The sequence below is a fragment of the Simochromis diagramma genome, unplaced genomic scaffold (genome assembly GCF_900408965.1).
Source record: "Simochromis diagramma unplaced genomic scaffold, fSimDia1.1 OVJJ01000685.1, whole genome shotgun sequence".
Classification (NCBI taxonomy): domain Eukaryota; kingdom Metazoa; phylum Chordata; class Actinopteri; order Cichliformes; family Cichlidae; genus Simochromis; species Simochromis diagramma.
Window position 1 is genome coordinate 11,725,878 of NW_024387477.1, and position 22,103 is coordinate 11,747,980.

At 39.0% G+C, this 22,103-nt stretch overlaps 1 protein-coding gene across 1 annotated transcript in view; it reads right to left on the reverse strand.

Moving 5' to 3' along the window:
• Positions 1 to 22,103, reverse strand: part of LOC120724307 (short transient receptor potential channel 7-like) — a 56,998-nt gene that overhangs the window by 24,614 nt on the left and 10,281 nt on the right. Inside the window, exons 3-7 of the mRNA XM_040016426.1 lie at positions 19,363 to 19,545; positions 12,931 to 13,095; positions 6,183 to 6,399; positions 4,644 to 4,877; positions 1,591 to 1,855 (exon numbers count right to left, since the gene is read on the reverse strand). Coding sequence (XP_039872360.1) covers positions 1,591 to 1,855; positions 4,644 to 4,877; positions 6,183 to 6,399; positions 12,931 to 13,095; positions 19,363 to 19,545 — 1,064 coding nt within the window. The remainder of the gene's footprint in view (positions 1 to 1,590; positions 1,856 to 4,643; positions 4,878 to 6,182; positions 6,400 to 12,930; positions 13,096 to 19,362; positions 19,546 to 22,103) is intronic.

Consider the following 22,103-nt stretch of genomic DNA (forward strand, 5'->3'; position numbering starts at 1 on the left):
CCTGAGCCAGAAATGTCTGTCGATTAAGGATGAAAACAACTGAATTGCTGGCGAAGTCCTCTATTCAGATGAAAGTCAATTTTGCATTTCATTCAGAAATCAAGGTCCTAAAGTCTGGTGACTAGAGAGGCACAGAATCCAATGTGTTTTAAGTTTAGAGTGAATTTTCCACAGTCTGTGATGATTTGCGATGCCTGTCATCTGCCGGTGCTAGTGGTGGTTGGTCCGCTGTGTTTTAAGTCCAAAGACAATGCAGCTACCAGGAGATTTAGGAGCATTTCATCCTTCAAGCTGTATGGAGATGCACGTTAACGTTTTCAGCGGGACTTAGGTTTGGCACACTGGACAGGTGCTATTTCCACATGGTTTCCTGACCATGTTATTACTATGCTTGTTTGGCTAACTATCTCGCCTGACCCGCATCACATATATAATCTGTTGGGCACTATTAAGAGGAAGATGAGAAACAGCTGAATTACAAATACAGAGAAGCTGAAAACCTGTATCAAAGCAGCCTGGACATCAGTAACAGTGCCACAAGCTGATCACCTCCATGCCATGCTGCATTAATGCAAGAACTCTTAGTAAAGAAGCCCTAACAGAGCATTGACTGTATACAGAAGTTGGATATTCTTGTACTGTAAATCCAGTTTTAATTAATCATAGTAAATATTCTAATCTGAGATACTGGATTTATGATTTACAGGAAGCTATAAGCCATAATCATCAAAATGAAAACAAAAAAGCTTAAAATATTTTACTTTGCATGAAGAATATAGTATAAAGAACAAGGATAAAGACAGAACACTGTTTACTTTCTGGTTAATAGAGCCCACTGCGTCTTGCCTGGCACAAATATGGAGCAGGCTCTCCTCGCTGCTTTTGTTGCTTTGATATGCTCAAATCTTAGTAGTAGGTCGAAATGCTTGGCCTCATAATTAACCAGTTGCCGTATCATTTTCCTTCCAGACAGTACTGGCCTTGAAATGATATCAATATTGATGCAATTCCCAGAGCTCAGATTGAATCTGACATTGATATCTCTTACTGTCATGTCAGTTTCATTTCATTTTTCTTTTGGTCACGGTAGCAGAGTGGTTTGCTCAGTAAACACAAAATGGTGATAGGGAAATGACTGGTGTCATATCCACAATTTTGTTAAAGCTATGAAATCAAATCACAGTTCACCAGTGTCTTGAGATTTTAGTAACAGTGTATCCAATTCACTTTCTCAATATTATATTTAACCAAATAGACTGATTGCCTGAGGGTAGATTAAAGTTCGATCTCTGCTTCTGATAAGACGCCACAGATTTAATGAACAAGCTCAGTCAAAAGGGCATGTCTTATACTGTCCTTGGGGTACTTTAACTTTAATACTTTAACAGATTTGTTTTTTCCCTTTTGCCGTCTTATGTAAAATGATCAGTGCGGGGTTGTGTTTTAAAATGCTGCACCATATTTCTGAAAAGTTTTGGAGAAGTGAAAGGGACAAAATTTCAGAAATGGAGAGAGATGGTCAGACCACACATAGTCACACACATTCTCCCAGCACATGCTACTCCATTCCGACAGCCAGGTATAACTCACGTGGTGAAGGCAGGGTTGTACTTTGCTCCGAGGTAATATGAGTACAGGTTGAACATGCCGATCATGAAGGCCACAAACACCATGATGAAAATGACCATAAACTTGAAGATGTCCTTGACTGTGCGCCCCAGTGAAATCTGCAGGGGTCCGAAGCTCTCATTGGCTGGCAGTATGTAGGCGATGCGAGAGAAGCTCAGAACGACGGCGATGGCGTACAGGCCTTCTGAGATGATCTGAGGATCTGATGGGCGCCACTTGTTTCTGGCTGGAGGGAGAATAAGCCACAGAATGGTTGCTTTGTAATATTATAATTTTATTAGCAAATCAGACATTAAAAGGGATCTTTGGCCATTTTTTTCACCTAATTAACTACACTAAATAAAATCTGATATGTTAAACAAACTCTGTAATTAGTGCTGAAATGATATTCATATTCGGTTCGAGCCCCGGCTTGGACAGTCTTGGTCGTTGTGTCCTTGGGCAAGACACTTCACCCGTTGCCTACTGCTGGTGGTCAGAGGGCCCGGTGGCGCCAGTGTCCGGCAGCCTCGCCTCTGTCAGTGTGCCCCAGGGTGGCTGTGGCTACAATGTAGCTTGCCATCACCAGTGTGTGAATGGGTGTGTGAATGGGTGGATGACTGGATATGTAAAACGCTTTGGGGTCCTTAGGGACTAGTAAAGCGCTATATAAATACAGGCCATTTACCATATTTTAATTCAGAAGCCAGCTTGGAGGGATTCAAGATTTAAATATCTGCTAATAACTGTTTCAAACTGTTGCTGATGCTGAATATGTACTAGCACTTTATAAACCAAATATTAAACGTTACATAAGAAGGGGTTAAAGCGGTGTTACCTTAAACTCTACTGTGCACATGCAGTTTGTCACTCATTGTCCCATTGCTTGCTATTCAAAGTCTTTCTGGTTACAGCGCACTGAGTAAACCTCTGGTTGTAGTGCGATCCAAATGTTTGTAAGATATGTTTCTATGAAGAATAATCTCAGCTTTAAGAAGCACGGATTTCGACGAAGGAGACGGTGCAGTAAGAAGATGGATTAAGTGAGGAATGGAAAAACGAAAGTCAGAGTAAAAGTTTGAAGAGAAGAGCGAGTGGAGCAAGAGGAGGGAAAGAAATTAGTCTGAGCTGTGTGGACGGCAAAGGGAAGGGATAAAGGGATAGTGTGTCCAAGGAGAAGTAAGGACAGCTAGAGAGAGGGAGATCAGGAAATAACTGAGATATCAAAGGACACTGATGTGGCTAGGTGGCAATGTAAGATACAAGAGAGATGAGTCAAATAAAAGAAAAAGAGCTTCCATTTCACTATTTTATCAAAATCATAGTTTATTAGTATAACATTTTCACACCTTTACAGATATTGGGACATTTAGGGGAAGGTTTATGAGGATTATATGTGAGAGTGCAGTAATAGAACCTTTATCGATTTATTGATATGTCATGACAGAGTCAGGCCACCAGATGACAGCACTGATGAAGGTTCTATTAGTGGACCGCTAAGTGCACAGTGCAGTGGGCTGCAGCCTGTGGCAGGGTTTGCTATGGTGGAGGCATGTTTTTGTTCTGGTGTTTAACTGAATGCATGCTTCCTATCATTCATCATTTTACTCATTCTGGTCATCTGACTGCAGTAGCATGTGTGTAGCAGCAAATCAACCATTGCAGGGATTGTTTTATTACTGTGAAGATCTCCAGGTGACAACCCCAATTCTGAAGGAGTAGTGATGCTGCATAAAACGTAATTAAAAAGAGAACTAACCCAGATTTTATTCACAACAGAACAAACAAAACATATCAAATTTTAGAGAGAGAAAATGCAGTGTTTTAGAAAAAATATTAGCTCATTTTGAATTTTATGCCAACAAACATGGCTCAAAAAAGCTGAGACAGGATGATGTTTACCACCAGATGTTTACTTGTTAAAAGAAGAGTGGATGCAACCACTCTTCTTTTAACAAGTAAACATCTGGTAACTGAAAAGACCAGTTTTCTGTTCCACGATGTGCCAAGTTTTTTCAGTTCCTGAAAGGTCTGTACTACAGAGGGTCGAGTTCAGCATCTGGATTCGTCTACTATGAAGTTGTAATAGCTTTAATATTCTCTCTCATAAATATGTAAGGCCTTCCCTGAAAAAAGATGTCATCTGGATGGCAGCATATGTTGATTTAAAACCTGTATATACCTTTTAGGACTGATGGTGCCTTTCCAGATGTGCAGGTTGCCAGTACCACAACTAAAGCAACCTCATACCATCAGAGATGTTCATTTTAAGTTCACTTTGGTCCAGACAAGATGGCACATTTATTCACATATTGTTTCTTCTTTGCATGACAGACACTTTTACCTGTATTGTAGTTGGCTATTGAGCTCACGCATGTCATGATTTCCATGGCAGAATCACACCTTGTTTGAATGCAGTGCTGCCTGAGTGGCTGAAGATCACAGGCATTCCAATATTGATTTTCAGCCTTATCTCTGATTTTTCCAGACTCTCTGACTCCTTTGATTAGATATTCGACATCTTCCCAATTTTCCACAGGGGAGCATTATTCTGATATTGTTCTACAATTTGTAGATGCGTTCGGTTTTTTTTGCAGATTGGTGAACCTCTGCTCATCTTCTGAGAAACTCTGCCTTTCTAAGATGCTCTGTTTATACCCACTCATGTTGCTGACCTGTCGCCAGTTACCCTAATTAGATGCAAAATGCTCCTCAAGCTGTTTCTTTTTACAACCACTTCCCTTTTCAGCCTTTTTGTTACCCCCTGTCAAATCTTCTTTTGATAGGTGCCATCAAATTCAAAATGAGCCAATATATTTTGGAAAATGGTTGCGGATCTAAAGAAATACATTTTCAGCTTCAAGTATCATGTGCAGTCCGGGTTTCTGTAATTAATGGCGTTTTTGCTATTCCTTATCAGTGACTGATGTAGCCCAACACTGATTCAAGCACCTCTATATAATATTGATAATAATATTTATAATATAAATGTAGCTTATATTTAACTTATATGATTCTTTTTATTGACTACTCACCGTAAGTGAAATAAGCCACTTCATCAGGCAGTGAGGCGTTGCTGAGGTCGTCATCTGGTACATGCATGTCCACATATTGCTGGGCCTTGGATGCCTTCAGGAATGCCATGAAGCGTGCCGTGAAGGATGCCACGAAGATGGATAACATACCAAAGTCCAGAACATTCCAAAGGTGCATGACATACTCCCTGGGTCCGTCACTCCAGATCTCCTTGCACTCTGACCAAATCATGCCTGAACATAAAAGACACATATAGACAAAAATAACACAAAAATAAGGAGGCCGTTGCCAGCACTTATATAGGGATGCATAAATGAAGCACGGACAAACAGATGTCGACAACAAAGCTTGTAATTGAAAATGAACCACTCAGACGTGTGGCACTTACAGATCAGGTGGATGCAAACACATACACACTCCATTCTCTATTTGGAGCCAAAACACAGTTAAAATTGCCTAGAGAGAAGGCGCCCTGATCAGTATCATCTCTCTAACAATTACTGGGCCTTCAAAGCATGCTACCGGAATTACAATTACCACATCTAACTAAGCCACCACGCAATGCACACACATACACTCACAGATTCATGTAGATAAACAGTCACATGTGCAGCGGCTGCTAAAAATTTACTGTAGATGGGGAAAAAAATGATGCCATTACATATAAACAAATAAAAACAGAGGCACATGTGCACCAACATACACAGACCACACACATAATATTGTTATAAGTGTGTGCATGAGCGGAAGCAGATGGGAAGCAGCTGAGCTCTGACAGATACTGCTGTGGGCTATTTATCCACCAAGTTTGTCTTTGTCTGCCTGTCTGTCACCCTCTTCTATCTCCTTCGATTCCTCACGCCTGCCTTCCTGTATTCCACGCACACACCCTACTCTGCTTTCTTTTGTTGCCCTCAACTACTCCCAACCTTCCATTTTTCTTTCATTCTGTTTCTCCCTCTTATATTTCCTCTGCACAGCCTCCCAGGTCAACCTCCCAATTTCCCTCCAGGTTATCGTTAGGACTCAGCGGGGCTACTGTCTGCGCTGTACCAACCAGAAAATTTCTTTTTGATCTTCGGAGGATAAAAGAGCATGATTTGTTGTGTTGCTGTAACCTTGGCTTTCATTCACTTGCCTGGTAGGGCACTCTATTAAACTTGAATTACACCTCATATCAAAGGTGGGCAAAAAGTTTTCTGACTATTTCCAGACTGTTTACTGATTTATGGTGCAGGTGTATGTAGAAAAAAACTTGAAAAGAAACTTTGGATTAGCATAGAAAAATGTGCAAACCTAGGACAAAGTATATTCATGGTTAATAACATAATAAAGTGCACGCATTACAAAAAAAAGAACACGCTTAGCTGTGCCTTGCTTACTTGGCACATCAAGGTTATTTTTTATCACGTTGGACAATCTGCTTTGACAGGGACAATCTATTCTAATCTAATCAACTGATGTGCATTTTAATTGGCTGTAACTGTGCACAGCCACACTGTGTGTGTGTGTATGATTTGATTGAAAGGGTGACTTACCCAATACCCACTTCATTATCAACATCTCTGTCCAGGAAAACTGGGTGGTTTTGACCCTGAACACCTGTCGAGGATGGTCTGTGATGGTCTCGTTGGGAAGGTTCTTTACTCCTTCAAAGCGGTCGGAAGCATTGACGACCAGGAGACCCAGGAAGATGGTGAAGGAGACAGCGTGAGCCACAAACTTCATGAAGGGGCTTCGCAGGATCTGACCAAGCTGGAAGTGAAAACATTTAGGAACTTCCAATGTGTTTACTATTCCAATGCGTCAAATATTAAGAATCAATTATGGTAATATAGATATAGATTAACAATATCAATTTAAATTTGCATTTACTGATCAGAAAACAAATTGTAAAAAACAAAAACAGTGGGGTATTGACACATTAAGCAAAATTTCACCGTCTATCTGTGATTACAACAGCCAACAAATTCTGTTTTACAGTAAAGAAACATGTTTGAGTGCTTTTTGGACGGACAAAATTGCAGCCAAGCTCAACATCTGCTTTTATTTACTGAGATGAATCATGCTTTCTGCAGAGTTCCTGAGACTTTGGTCCTCAGAGAGAGCAAAAAATGCTGCAAAGCACCACTACACCACCATTTTAGCAGACAAACAGCAGCTGTTGTAATTCATGAATGTGCGTAACCATGATCACTCTCACACACACATTATGCCAGAGTAACTAGATGCCAAACCATTAGCAGAGCCTGTGGAAATGCACTGCATCAAGCAAAAGTAATGCAAGACGGTACAGCACAAATAGCATTTAACAAGCCACCACACAGAGGGGCATTTTTGTAATTGCACAAAAGTGTGCCAAGTCACACAAATGCACTTACACACTTAGACACACACACACTTCTAACCCCATACGGGCATTTGAGATCCCAACATTTGCTACTCTCTGAACCTGCTGTGTTCAATATTAACTACCCACAGGATATCTCTACTCTCTGCATGAACAATAATACATCAGATTCAGTAGCTCTTCCCATGCCACACACACACTGCTAAATCATAGGGGAAGAGGTTGTCTGGTAATTTTTAACCTTGCAAAACCTCCTTTAAACCTCCTCATGACACCTTCATCCCTCCCAGCATCTGTGCCGATCCATTTCACTCCTCAGGTTAAATAAGATGGTCATGTCAGATCAGACCTTCTGCTGTGTGGCGACTGCAGACTCCATGGGTTTCTTTGGTGTGACGGTGACAAGAGCTTGTCTCCTCCAACAAAATGGCAGCTGCTAGCAGGAGGTATGTGCAGATTAAATAAGTAAAAGCCTGGTGTGAAAATCATCTAAAGCCAGGATGGATCTTCTTTTTCTCTTATTATAAGGTCTTTTTACCTGGGAGAATACATAATGTTTCTTAAGTGTGATCAAAATGTTCTAAAATTTAGCCCATAAAAACCTTACCCAATTTAAGTTTGGCTAATTTCCTGTTCAAGATAATCATTTCAGGCATACCCAGACAGCTTCCAGTGCTGCAGAAGCTCCCAAGATGTCAATAAAGATCACTTGGGATTTCATCTCAAACCTGCACAGACAGCAAACTAGAACTTCTTTTTAAAACTGATGTGTATTACCCATGAAGGTCCACTGCTGGTGTTGATAGCTGGACCTCTTACCACGACCAAGCAGCTGAGAGCAGTTTTTAGCTGAAGGTTCAGTGCTTTAGATGAGGAAAGAGATCTGAAGGATGCTTTTCTCCCCCAAACATTCACAGGGTTCTGCACCGTGAACTGATCCCTCAGGGAGATGCTGTCAATGTGGAGCTTTACTGTAACGTCTACTAAAAACACACTGAAAATGCAAATAAGATTTTTGGCCACAGCCACATAATCTTTACTCACTGTCAACAGTTCATAAAGTCCTGTTCTGGGTTCTTTTTTGACCTCCTGGATACGTCACAGAAGTCTCTATTTGTGGAGATGGTGATTCACTGGAGTCTCAAAGCCTTAAAAAGTGGCTTTGTAACCCTTTCCAGACTGCTAGATGTCAATGACTTTGCTTCTCATTAGTTTTTGAGTTTTTTTAGATCGTGGCATGATGTGTTGCTTTTTGAGATCTTTGGTCCGGTTTTACTTTGTCAGACAGGGGTCACAGTAGCTCAGGAGGTAGAGCAGAAGATGATCAGAGGATTGGCTGCACCAGTCTGTGTGTTAAAGTATCCATAGGCAAAATACAGTTGCTCTCTGATGCACTCACTGGAGTGTGAATGTTAGATAGAAAGCACTTAAGTAATCAGTAATCAGGCACAGACTGGTGAAATTGAACTCAGCTTTCAAAAAAAATATGGTTAATCACAGTCAATTCATAATTTAAAAAGGACAGATTTTTTTTTGCCCAATAAATGAAATGATTATTTACAAACTACATTTTTTATTTATTTGGGGTCTCTTTATCCAACATCAAAATTATTTGATGATTTGAAACATTTATATATCAGTAATATACAGAAACAAAGACACCAGGAAGGGGGCAAACACCTTCTGTAAAACACCCAACCCTTTTTCACAGCACCATGGCATCCACTTAGAGGTGCAAGAGAAAACGATCTTGAAGCAAAAATGGCAATGCTTTTGTTTTTTTTTTCTGGACATTTCCTGGAACTTTTTGAAATTTTTGTAAAGAAAGACTATGAATAATTTATAAATTTACACCCATCTAATCAATTCAGGGTCACTAGATAGACTAGAGCCTATCCCAGCAACCAAAGGAAAAGAGGGAAGGTTACACCCTGGACAGGTCATCAGCCTGTCGCAGAGCTAACAGAGAGAGACAGACAACCATTCACACTCACAGTCACACCTATGGGCACTTCAGAATCTCTAATTAACCTAACCTTACTAACTGCATGTCTTTGGACTGTGGGAGGAAGCTGGAGTGCCCGGAGTGAACCCACAGCCACATGAAAAGATCTTATTTTTTCCTAAAATATATTAAATACACTGCATACTTTGGGTTAACTATATAATCATATAGAGGACCTTTACTAATGTGTACATTTTCACATCTATACTCTGTTTCTTTTTTGCAGCTATCTCTTTAATTCAAACTAAAGAGATATTTCCAGCAATGCAAACTACACTGCATTCTGGTTAGTGAGCCTTAATATATACAATATTAATCAAATAGCTTCCTCATGTTATATTGGACTGAAGTAAATATTTGAAAGAATTTGCTCAGTGCTTGGGGGTAAAATAAATGAAGTCTGCTATGTTGCTTGCTTTACCCTGACCTACATTAGCTGCAAAAAAAAGAAACCTGTCCTTTGTATACTGATAAGGATTTTTTTTGGTACTGGCTTCGATTTGAATCTCCCATGAGACAAAAGGAGGCCAAGAAAAGCTAGGACGGAAACAAAAAATCTCAAAGTGTGTCCAAAATTTTAAAACCGCAGGCAGCCGTGTCAGAGATAGCATGCAAAAATATATTTCAGCCAATTAAGTAGATGATGGACTGCAGAAAAGTAATTAATGAAAAAATAATTACTTAATATCGGCGCAACATGTAGCATTTGGAAATGTCAGCATATCATTGCCAAATTGATTGTCATCGTTGGTATAATTATCATTAATAAAGAGCCTCGTCATGCCTGAAATACTCTGTGAAAATAAGGACGAGGTTTACCATAGTTTCAGAATCATAAGCTTTCCTTACACGTACTCTTACCTTTTCACTATAAATCTGCAAAGTTAGTGATACAAATGAATCCTTGACTAACATGTGAAACTTGGTTCATCAAGTCTCCAAGGCAATTTTCCTCTTCATCACTTGTTCTCTTTTTCTGACTTTTTATCTATTTTCAGTTACTCGCGGAAGGCTGAAAAATTTCACGTCACTCACCATATTTTAACCTCTTCAATCAATAAGAAGCATTCTATCTCTGATCGCACATCTGCTTTTCATCACTTCTGAAGCATATCGCTGCTATTTTTCACCCAAAGAGGATTTTCAAAGCAATTACAGTATCCATGTTTTTTCTGCCTGCTCTCAATGACTTACTACTTCTGTTACAGGAACAAAAACACTGTCTTTATCGCCCCAGGCTGATATGAAATGTAATATGATGTGGGATTTTAATAATTGTGTGTTGTAGTGTTGTAAAATGGGGCATATTATGGGCTGTAAAAAACAAGCAATTGATGAGATGAGAAGAACTAGATGATTAGCTGCAGGTGCAGGAGGCTACACTAAACACAATCAACCAGAACACATCAAAGCTTTCTCTCTGCGTTTGTCTGTCGAACTGTATTTTTGTTCTGATTTACACTGTCTTTATCTATTTCATTATCAAATCCATTCTACTTTTTGTTTCTGATGAGCTGCGGTCACATGGTCACAAAGCATGCATAAACATCTGTTTTGTCTCTTGGTTATTTTTTTTGATTAGGCTGCTTTTATTATTCTACCTTCTGTAGTTCTGCTTTATCAACATCACACATGTCCCTGGTCTCTTAAAACAACATGCACATTAAAAATAAATAAATAAACGTGACACAGCAACAGACACAGTAACAGCACAACTATAAGCTGTGCGTCCCATATTTGCTTCTCTGCCCTGCTTCTTTTTCTCAGCTGTCTCTCACGTGACACAAAACGTCAGGCAGTCACATGCAGTGTCATGATTTGATTGATTCATAATTAGATGTAATCATACATCCACACATATGCACACATGTGAATACGCACACAGAAACACACACATTAACATAACACAAGTGTTTTTTGCGACTAGTGCTTCATGATTGGTGGATAACCTATCACGGCGAGTGAGATGAGCCGTGTGGAAATAATAAAGGAGGATCCAATTGCAGGAAGTAGCGAAGGTGTGAAGGTGGTTTATTGAACACGAAATATAAATAGACAAACGGCAACCGGAGAATGAACTAAACTCTACTGGGAACAACTAACTACTGAACATGAACGAGAACACGAACCTGAAGGAAGGTGGTACATCATGATGATGATGATGATGATGATGATGATGATGATGACAGCAGGGAGAACACATGAATGGAACATGGAAAGTACATAGACAGACCAGCGACTACTAAAACAGAAGACATGACTTAAATGCACTCAGAGAAACACAGGGAGATTACACACAGGTGGGGGACACAGCTGGGAGTAATAAACGAGACGAGACAAGAGAAGTAAAACTGAACACACTCACATGAGACGCAGACCTTCACAATAAAACAGGAAACAAGAAACCATCACACAAAGACGCAGACTCGACACTAAGAGGCAGACAGAATATAACACATGGAACTCAAACAATACATGAGATAACAAATCCTTAAACACTGATAAACAGAAACATGAAACTCTAATAATAATCATTATCACCATCACCACCAACACAAGCACTACAAGAGAATAAGAAAACAATCCATAATGCAAAAAACACACCTAACATGACAACTCAAAATACTGGGTCAAACTGACCCAGAACCGTGACATAACCTCTAAGTTTTATGGTTCTCCAGCTTCTCATGCACGGCTAACATCCGGTGCTCTCGCTCTCTAGTCTACAAAATGACTAATTCATCAGTCACGCCTACCATGAACTGCTCAAAGGTCCTCAAACCTGAGTGCAGACACACACACACACACACACACACACACACCACTTGGTGATGATGAGGTGCAGGATTATTCAGGTTGATGAGAAGATTTGCATAACCGCTTGCTCAGCTCCTGTGTCTGAGTGTGGCCGATGTCATATTGTGTCACTTTAGAAAATACAATCTGCTTGATGAGAATGAAGAAAATGTCAGAAAATGTCCCACATGCCCTATAATCAAACAGTTACTATATTGTGTTCTGAAACTGTAAATCTGTAAGTTTTGACATTTCATTTGGCCATATCTTTAGAGTCTAGTGCATATATATTCCTGTAAATACCCTAACAAGGTTATAAGGTTTGTGTCATTTATAGTAGAACCATATTTAGTATTTAAGGGAAAAAGTGGATTATTGTCTGTAGCAACAGTGTCTGTAAAAAGGCTACAACTGCAGAGATGAGGTGGAATCAAGATGACTACAGCTTAAGAAATTGGAAAAACCTATATTAAGTGCTTATTGTTTATTTGTGATGATTCTGTATAACCTAGGATTGTATTTTTATATTCAGGATAATTGTAAGAATACAGGTTGTTAGTTAATAATTAGGGACTATAAAAAAATCTGTCTGTAATGTTATACACAATTTAAGAAAACCTTTTTTATACTGCATGAGCTTAAAATGTCTTATAACATGCTTGGGGTCTTAGCTTCATGGGTAGTAACAATTGCATCTCTAAGATCAGTGGTGATGTCTTTACCCCTTGGCACTGTGTAAACACAACACTGCTCAAGATGAAACAAACTTCCAAAATTTCCTTGATTTTAAGACTTGCTGGGCACCGGACGATTTTAAAAGTTCTGATACCTAAAAACATTTAGAATTAAAAGAGGTACGTTCTTTTTCACATGACTCTATCAAGGGCTGGGTCTGTGACCAGCGTTTGTGTCTGATTTAAAAATGATTCAATGTTATCCTTTTTCTATCAAGTTCTGCCAGCTGGGTCGGTGACCCAGATTTTGATTATGTTTTGTCTTGTCTGTGTTAAGTTTGATGTGTGAAGATAAGCAATGGATAGTAGAACAGCAATAATAAGTTCCCTAAACTATATGTGTGTGTTTATTTTAACTGTAGTTTGCAATTGTGTTTGCGCATGTAGCTATCTGTCCATACCTTGCTACATGGCATTATCCAGTAGGCAATAGCCAGGAATGGGAGGCCTACAGTTACTCCCAGGACTGTCCAGCACTTCACACCAATGGACTGCTGCCTCAGGCCAGGCAGATTCTCATACCAGATAGTCAGCAGTTGCTGCTGGCAGTTCGGATGAGCAACGAACTGAAACAGAAGAAAATAAACAAGAAACTTAAATCAGTGGAGAACGAAGGAAGATGAGACAGTTTGGGTACAGGGCAAGGATGGTTAAAGGATGAGAAAGACAAACAGGAAAGGGCGAGTGGTGCTAAAAGCAAACAGCTAGTGATGCCAGGATTTTCAAGGAACAACTCACACTAGCTTCATATGACAAAAAGCTGCTTACATAGTCAGGCCGAATAGAAGTATAGAAGTTTTACATTAAGGCAGGTCGTCTTTAATTTAAACCAGAAACAAACCTTGAAAATTTTTCTCCAACTTTAGACATGACTCTACTGTGACGGACCCCTTGTAATCTCAGTAGCTCTAGTTATCTAGTTATAAGTCCCACTCATGAAAATCCTCTCATCCAAAATGTGCATCTGCAATAACAAAGGTATACAGCTGAAGGACATAGTTTCAGCCAAGGCCTGACTCACCACGCCTGGGACAGGCTGTATGATGTTTGAAAGTCGTTAAACATTCAATGACTGCAGGATACATCAATGATGTGATGTATGTATTTTATAAAATGTGGGTTTTGTTTTGTTTGTTTTATTAGCACACAAAGAAGATGACTATAACTAAAAACAATATTTCAAATGTAAAAAATATGCTACCCAGGCACACACAAGTGGCCAACACTGATCCTTTGGTTAAAGTGGAAAACCCAAAATTTAGATGCATTGGGAAAAAGGGATGTCTAAGAGTGAACAAAGTGTTCGTAAATATCTAAAAAAGCAGCCGGTTAAAGTCCCAGGAAAGCAGCAGCAAAGCATTCCTGTGTGAATGTCTTTCAAGCTTTTAATAAATTTCCTCTGCCAGTGTGGGTTCTTGGTATGTTACATCTTTAATGGATGGAATAAAAAAAATGGTTTCAAGCAATGGGTCTTGAAAATAAAGAAAGTAGGAACATTGTAAGACATGAAATGTTTTTTTGCCTCAATATCATGAATTAATGGCAATTATGTGTCTTTCAAAGATTTTTTAATCATTATTATCTTAGTGAAAGAAAGGATATAATGATAAATAGAAAGTTGAGTGAGAGTCAAAAGAAGTCGCTGTAGCCCACGTGTTTTGTGCGCTTAACGTTCAGTCACCAAGTCAAAAATCTTTATGTATAGATTTTTACAACATGTAAGCTAATATAAACCCCAAAAACCCAAACTGAAAACATCATTTGAACCAGCACTTTTGAGACATGCATTTGTATACACCATTTACAATCTACCACAGCTGGGCTAATTGCTGTGTAACACATATATCTGACATATATCTGACCTAAAACCATAAAACAAGGCAATTAAAGTCCAAAGTCCAAATATTACCTTTGACACAAGATTTACTCTAGTCTCTGAAAGACCACCTGTAGAAAGTGTATCTCAGTACGCTGGACACAAATCACTTTACAGGGTTTGTGTTATATTACAGAATGGACATCAGCGAGATCAGGCCCAACATTTCGATTATTCGTATACTTTGTCTTTAAAGTGACAAATGCTGAAAATCCAGTGGTAGTAAAAGGTAATAGAGACATTAATGCCTTGACGACAGATCAGTATGTTTTAAGTTACAAATATCAATTTCAAAGCAGAACCACAAAAACAATTCCACCTGGCTGTCCTACTGCATACAATGGAAACTTGCCCATTACGGTGGGCAAATTGATTCTGTATGAAGCTGGACTGCACACTGAGCACAGAGAAGTCCTCCTGGAGTTGGCCCCTCAGGGTTTGCAGGTTTCTCAGATGACATCTGTCAGGGAATTCAGGATTTAACCCTCCTCTTTACTGAGAAATTCACACCTATTTTCAAAGAACTCAGAGCTGCTCTGAAGCCTCCCACTGTCTCTTCCATAGTGTGGCTTCCGTCTTACTGTGGACATAAAATACAGTCACTGCTTTTCCTTGGAAGAACAGTTTGAGTTCCTTACATAGTTGAAAATGTCACCAAATATGTCAACTTAAAAAGCAACTTAAAGCCAGAGTATTGATCTAACAGTCCACAATAAATGTCCTGACTTCTTCACCTGGTTTAAAACATCAATAGAGCACCTTAAAATATGAAAACCGTCAGATTTCAGTATGCAGTGTGCAGGGTGGTCATTTTCTATCTCACATGGATAATATGTTAAACAGCCATGACTACTGTGGATGACAAAAACGTATTCTTCTCAAGCTTCATCTAAAATTCTCCTTGACATCTTTGTGGTCAGTGTCTCTCTGTGGACACAGGTGTGGAAAGCAGAGCCATTTTTTTGACCTTTTCACAACTCCAGTGAATTATCCAATCCCAAATTATCCAAAAGAAATTGTGTTATTAAGAATAGCTTGAAGGTCCAAGATTCAAGTTTATTATGATGCGCTTTCAAATAGTTCAGTGCTTATTTAATGTCCACACAGAATCTGACGGAACTGTATCAGCAAAATTGTTCAATGCTGCAGTCAATGCTCTAGTCAAGCTATAGACATTTCATTCTCCCACCATTCCAGCTTTTGTGCTTTCATGGTTTTTAAGCCTTTCATTTGTTATTAAAGTTTAATTTAACAAGAAGGTATATCACAGGATATAACATGAACTGACAGGTAAATTAAAAAAATGCAAAACAAGACAGCAAAGAAATAGGAACAGGTGGTGGTTAGCACATTGAATTAACAAAGATAGATGGAATGACGGGACTATACACAGGGGGAGATGGAAATATTTAAGCTTGGATAGCCAATGAGAAGGTGGGAAAGACAAAGAAGTAAAAAAACATAGTAAAGAGACAGGTAACCAAATTAAAGAGGACACAATAAATATAAAATGTCTCAAATCCAAAAAGTGTTTTAGAGAAGGCTAAATGCTGGTGGTATTGGGGAGAACTTTCTTCAAGTCTCCAATTATGTTAAGCAAAAACGTCTGGGTTATAACCCACAGGGAAACATAAACAACAGCAAACAGGAAAATCCCCTCAGCAGGTGCAGTGGTCTGCACTTCCTTTATGGGGAATTACAGTTTTTAATTATGAAAAGTATGCATACTATACAAGATACTTCAATGCAACTAAATTAACAAATGCCAAGAGGGTAAAATTGACATGATTAAATATTACGTATTTGCGAAAGGGCATCTGGTGCTAATTTACTTTTCCAAGTATCTCAAGTAGCTTAGTGTCCATTCTGAATATCTATTTCTAGTACTTGAGTATTGTGTATTCATAAAAATCTGAATATATTACTACCTAAATGAAGTCAAGTGGCAACCTTTAATACATTTGTGTTTATGGTTTCCACTTGAATTCATTTAAAAAGAAAAATGGCAACAAGCAGGATGGAAAATCAATTTAATATACAAAGTGCAAAAGAAAGAAGGCAATAAGAAGTGGTGCATTTTCACATTAATTACAGAGTTTATTCTAAGTAAGGCAGTGATAAATGAAAGCCAGCAAAGGTCTTACGACGAAGGAGAGGATGGATGTTTTTCTTCCAGCTGGAGGAAGGATGTGGACAACCAAGCAATCAATGTTCAGTCAGCAGTCAGCTAGTGGAACAATCAAACGCTGTGTTTGTGTGTTTTGTATTCACGTCTAAGATTTCAGCAACACCTCACTTCTGGTCATGCATGCTCTCCCTCAATTTCTGTTCACTTTATTGGGTTCACCCAGTCAATCAATGCCTATCCATCACTTCACCAGTGACCCTTGATCATCACGTTCGAGGAACATTTATCTGAGCTGACAATTGACATTTTCTGCTTCCTCCACCGATCGAAACAAACACATACAATTTGCATATGGCTGAAAAGCCTCAAACAGTAATACATACACCACCACCCATTCAGTTACTATAACTTACCACTGATCAGTCCATCAAACCAATAACCCCTGATATGAAAGCCTCCTGTGTCCATCTACATGCTCTACATGCAGTCACGCTCCACCTGGTTTCCATGGCAATCACACCCTCCCTCTCCTCTTGCCTGGTGTAATTCGCTGCCTGGTATTGGTCATGCTCTCTTGTACAGGATACAAAAAAGCAACCTGTTTAATGCCCAAAACACACGTGTGTGCGCGCGCGCGCGCACACACACCCACACACACACACACACACACACACACACACACACACACACACACACACACACACAAATACACCTGTGCGCATGCACAACTACACCAGGGAATTACCTGATTAAAGAAAACATGAGGCACATTAGGATCAGACAGGAACACGTGTGAGTGAGAGAGAATGGCAGGGCCAAATGGGGAAAAGGGATTTGGTTTGACATTTTCCTGAGCACCTCTGCACAGCAGGGATTAACTTTTACACACCGGCCAGTGAGTTGTTTACAAAAGGGTCCTGTGAGTCCACATTCACAACAACACTCAAGCATACTGTACTGGAAATATACTGCATAAACAGAACAGAGAAACTAGCTTAGTTAGAAATAAGTCGGGTTACATGTTAAACTGCAATAAATAATGTATTTCTATCCATGCCATGGGAATTAAAGGTAGTGTGTTGCATTGGGTTGAATCATATCTGTCTAATAGACTCCACTTTGTTCATGTAAATAAGGAGTCTTCTTTACACAACTACACACACTAACGTTTATTATGGATTTCCAAACGGTTCCTTGCTAGGACTAATTCTGTTTACATTGCTCATATGTCCCTTAGGCAGTATCATTAGAAGGCATAGTATACATTTTTATGCTATGCAGATGATACCCAGCTATTTCTATATATGATGCCACACACCAGTTAGCTAGCAATGTCTTAAAGACATGAAAACCTCGATGACCTCTGAAGTTTCTGCTTCTAAATTCAGATAAAACTGAGGTTATTGTACTTGGCCCTAAAAATCTTAGAAACGTGGTGTATAACCAGATACTCTGGATACAATTACCTTGGCATTAAGTAACAGAAAGAGGAATCTTGAAACCAATATTTTCACCAGGATTTGTTCTTAAATGTCCATATTAAACAAATATGCAGGACTTTCTTGCATTTTTACAAATATCTCTAAAATTGGAAACATCCTGTCTTAGAGTGGTACTGAAAAGCTAGTTCATGCATTATTATTTCTGGACTATTCTAATTCATTATTATCGGCTGTTCTAAAACCTCTCTGAATTTCAATTTATCCAAATTGCTGCTGTGAGAGTACTGACAGGAACTAGAAAGAGAAAGCAGATTTCTCCCATATTGGCTTCTATTCACTGGCTCCCTGTTAAAGCCAGAATCGAATTTATAGTCCTGGACCTCACATACAAGGTCTTAAATGTTCAGGCCCCTCATAATACAATATCACGCCAACAGCGCACTTTGCTCTAAGACTGCTGGCTTACTTGTAATTCCTAGTGCTTGCTCAAAAAGGGGTTGTCTGACTATTTCTTTGATCCGTAACTTAAAATATAAAGCGCTTTGAGGCGACTGTTGTTGTGATTTGGAACTATATAAATAAAATTTGATTTAGCCAAACTGACAAATCTGCACTTATATTAATGTGTCCATGTTAACACAACAACTAAAAAGTATGTGGCGAGTCTCATTCCACTTTTTTTTTTTTTACTTCTGGTCCCAGGTTTCTGTGAAATTTTCTTTTGCAATACCCAAGTCGATCTGAAAAGACATGGGCAGTGCTGATAATACTCGAATTCCTATGTGTGTGTAATAACCTTAATGGAAATGTACAGGTCCAAAAGGTCAAAGTTACAAAGCAGTCAAAGTTATTATACAACAAAACTGTCTTCTTCCAAACAACAAATGGACCTTAAAGTTGAAATGACTGAGAGGATTATTGGTCATGTTTTCTTGCGTGGTCCCATGTGTTTTGGGGGTTGGGTATGGATTTTTGGAACTGTAAAGACCCAAAAAATGAGCTCCAATGATATCTCAGATGCACTGCCCTTTCGAAAAGGTTAAAGAAAAAGAAGTTGACATAGTACATGAACACCAGTATTAGGTATCAAAGTCAAACACACTGTGTGACAAGCCTCTTCACCTTTAGAGACCTATAAAGCTGCTGAGACAAACAATTACTGTTTTTTCTTGTAGTCTTTTGTATTATGTTGGCATTTTGTTTAGTTATTACTTACAGAAAATGTTTTCACAGTTCCTGCAAAAATAATTTAATCCCACAAAAAAGGCATTACATGCTGCATTGCTAATTCTTTGAATAATTTTTACACTAATTTTTAATGTTGCAAATTAATGCAATTTGTAAAATTCGTTACATTTTTTAACGAGCTAATCGGTTTTTGTCTTACCTTCTTGACTTCATACTTGATAGCCAGTTTGACACGGCTGAGGCAGGGACGGTTGTAGGGACTCGGCGGGCACTGATCCACGTCGCCATTCAAAATCGCCTCAACTTCCTCTGTGTCCCGACAAAGGTCCAACACACCCACCACAAAGTCTTTACACTGCATGGACAGCTTACGGTAGTCATTCTGCATGAGAGTGGATGATGTGAATGTATTTCAGAAGGGAGGAAAGAAGGAAAATATTTTATTTTAATTTTCACATAGGTGTTAAATGGTAAATGGCCTGTATTTGTATAGCGCTTTGCTAGTCCCTAAGGACCCCAAAGCACTTTACACAACCAGTCATCCACTCATTCACACACATATTCACACACTAGTGATGGCAAGCTATACTGTAGCCACAGCCACCCTGGGGCGCATTGACAGAGGCGAGGCTGCCGGACACTGGCGCCACCGGGCCCTCTGACCAGGTGTTACAAATAGATGCAGAAAATGTACAATTCTTCACAGCCTGAGAATCATCCCTGTCCCTACATAATAATCACCTGCCTCTTTTTGTGTTTTCTCAGGTAGTTAGAAATCTTTTACAATGTTTAACCATGGCTTGTTAGCATTGTGTCTTTTGGCTTGAACTGGCGTTTCCTACCTTTTCACACAGATGGAAAAATCTTCAGTTTGTTTTTGTATGAATAAAAAAACAGTTATCGAGCGAAGATTCTGTGGGACTTCCAGATACAGATGGACAAAATGGTGGTGGCTAACCAACCGGACAAACAGAAGAAAACGGCTGTAGCGATCGATGTAGCAGTTCCGAATGACAGCAACATCAGGAAGAAGGAACACGAGGAGCTCGAGAAATATGAAGGGCTCAGAGAAGAGCTCCAGAACATGTGGAGGGTGAAGGTAACAGTGGTCCCAGTGGTAATCGGAGCACTAGCTGCAGAGACTCCAAAGCTAGGCGAGTGGCTCCAGCAGATCCCAGGAACAACATCAAAGATCCTCTGTCCAGAAGAGCACAGTCCTGGGAACAGCTAAGATACTGCGCACGACCCTCAAGCTCCCAGGCCTCTGGTAGAGGACCTGAGGCTGAAGAATAGACCGCCCAACAGGGGCGAGAGGGGATTTTTATATTATATATATATATATATATATATATATATATATATATATATATATATATATATATATATGTAAATAAAATGGTCCTCAAACAACTGAATGAAGGCATCTCGATGTTTCCTTTTGCAGTATCATTTTTTGAAATGCTCAGTCAGTACCTTCCCACGCATCTGATTTTTCTTGTACACAATTCTGCCAAAAAACAACAGAATTCTTCTAAATAAATCCCCAACATTTCAATTTTATTTCAGATAAGACTAAAAACTTAAAAACAGAACAGAAGAAGAGCATAAATGAGGATAAAGTAGGCCAATCCACTCCTTTAATCTGTTCTTTCAGTGACCATACTGTGCTGCCCCAGCTGGGAAGCAACAACAGAATGCTCTAAATATGGCACAATGATAGAAAAGTTATTACTGTAATTTCTTACATAGCAGTTGTGGATGAATGTCTTTTTTCAGTGTTTTCAAAAGTCACTTCAAAAATTATGAACTCAGCTCAGATAAAGCTGAAATGTTCATGAATTTCCTAAAGCTGCTAAACCTTAATAACTGTGTAATTACTCTAAATGAATACTCTGAAGTAGCTAGTTTTATTTTTCTTAACTTTCAGTTGCAGTTTATTACAAACTGAAACAATTTATTAAAAGCTTCGTTAAAATGAGCACAATTGATTCGTTCAATAAAAGTTCAAGTTTCAATCTCTTACCCCGTGGCTTTCACTGTGCTCTCTTAGCTTTCTTTCTATCAACCACTTTTGCTTGATTCTGTTTAGCAACAGTTGGTTGAACAGGAAGCAGTCAGCAGGCTGGAGCTTCTGGCAGATTTAGAGTCCCTGAGGAATGATTATCATTATGCATTCACCGCCATGTTTGTGCTCTGCTCAAGCAAACTATTACACCGTGTTGAGGCAAAAGCTTTTACATTGTTCTTTTCAGTAAAATAATTAGCATTAAACACAGTAGGAAATTATCATCTCCCCTTTCTCAACTTTCTTTCAGTGCATCTTTTTAAGCAGGTAGCATAAAGTACTTATGTGCATGTCTGTGCCTTATATTAATATACATACTTATCAAGAACATCATTTATATTCCTCCACAGTTTGGTCTTTTTAGCACAACCTGGACAGTGTCAGTCTTGAATACAAAACTGTGACCTTCCTTCCGTAGAATCCGTGTGTTCACATTCTTAAACCCCATTCAGCTACAAAATATCAATACATTTTCAAATTTCGTCCATGTTGCTTACATTTATTATTTAAAAAAATAAAAGAAGCCAACCCTTTGGCAACAAGCAATAAAAGCATTTTTTTTCCTCTTTCAGGCTGCTAGATGAAAGAAATCAATTACTATCTCAAACCTATTCAAAGACAGGACTTCAGGCTATAAGAAGTAAAAAAAAATATTTTCTTAAACAGTGGTATTTTTATTGCTAAACAGACATCAAAAATGCACACACAAAGATAGTACGCATGCATGAAAATCCAATCATGTTGTGTGGGTTTTTACCTTGACAACTGAGACTGAGGACAGTGTTGTGAGATTGAAATTGGAGACAGAGTGGTGTGAAACCGAGTGAGAATGGTTACAGATGAGTGAACTGAGGGGTACGCGAAAAGAGAGAGAG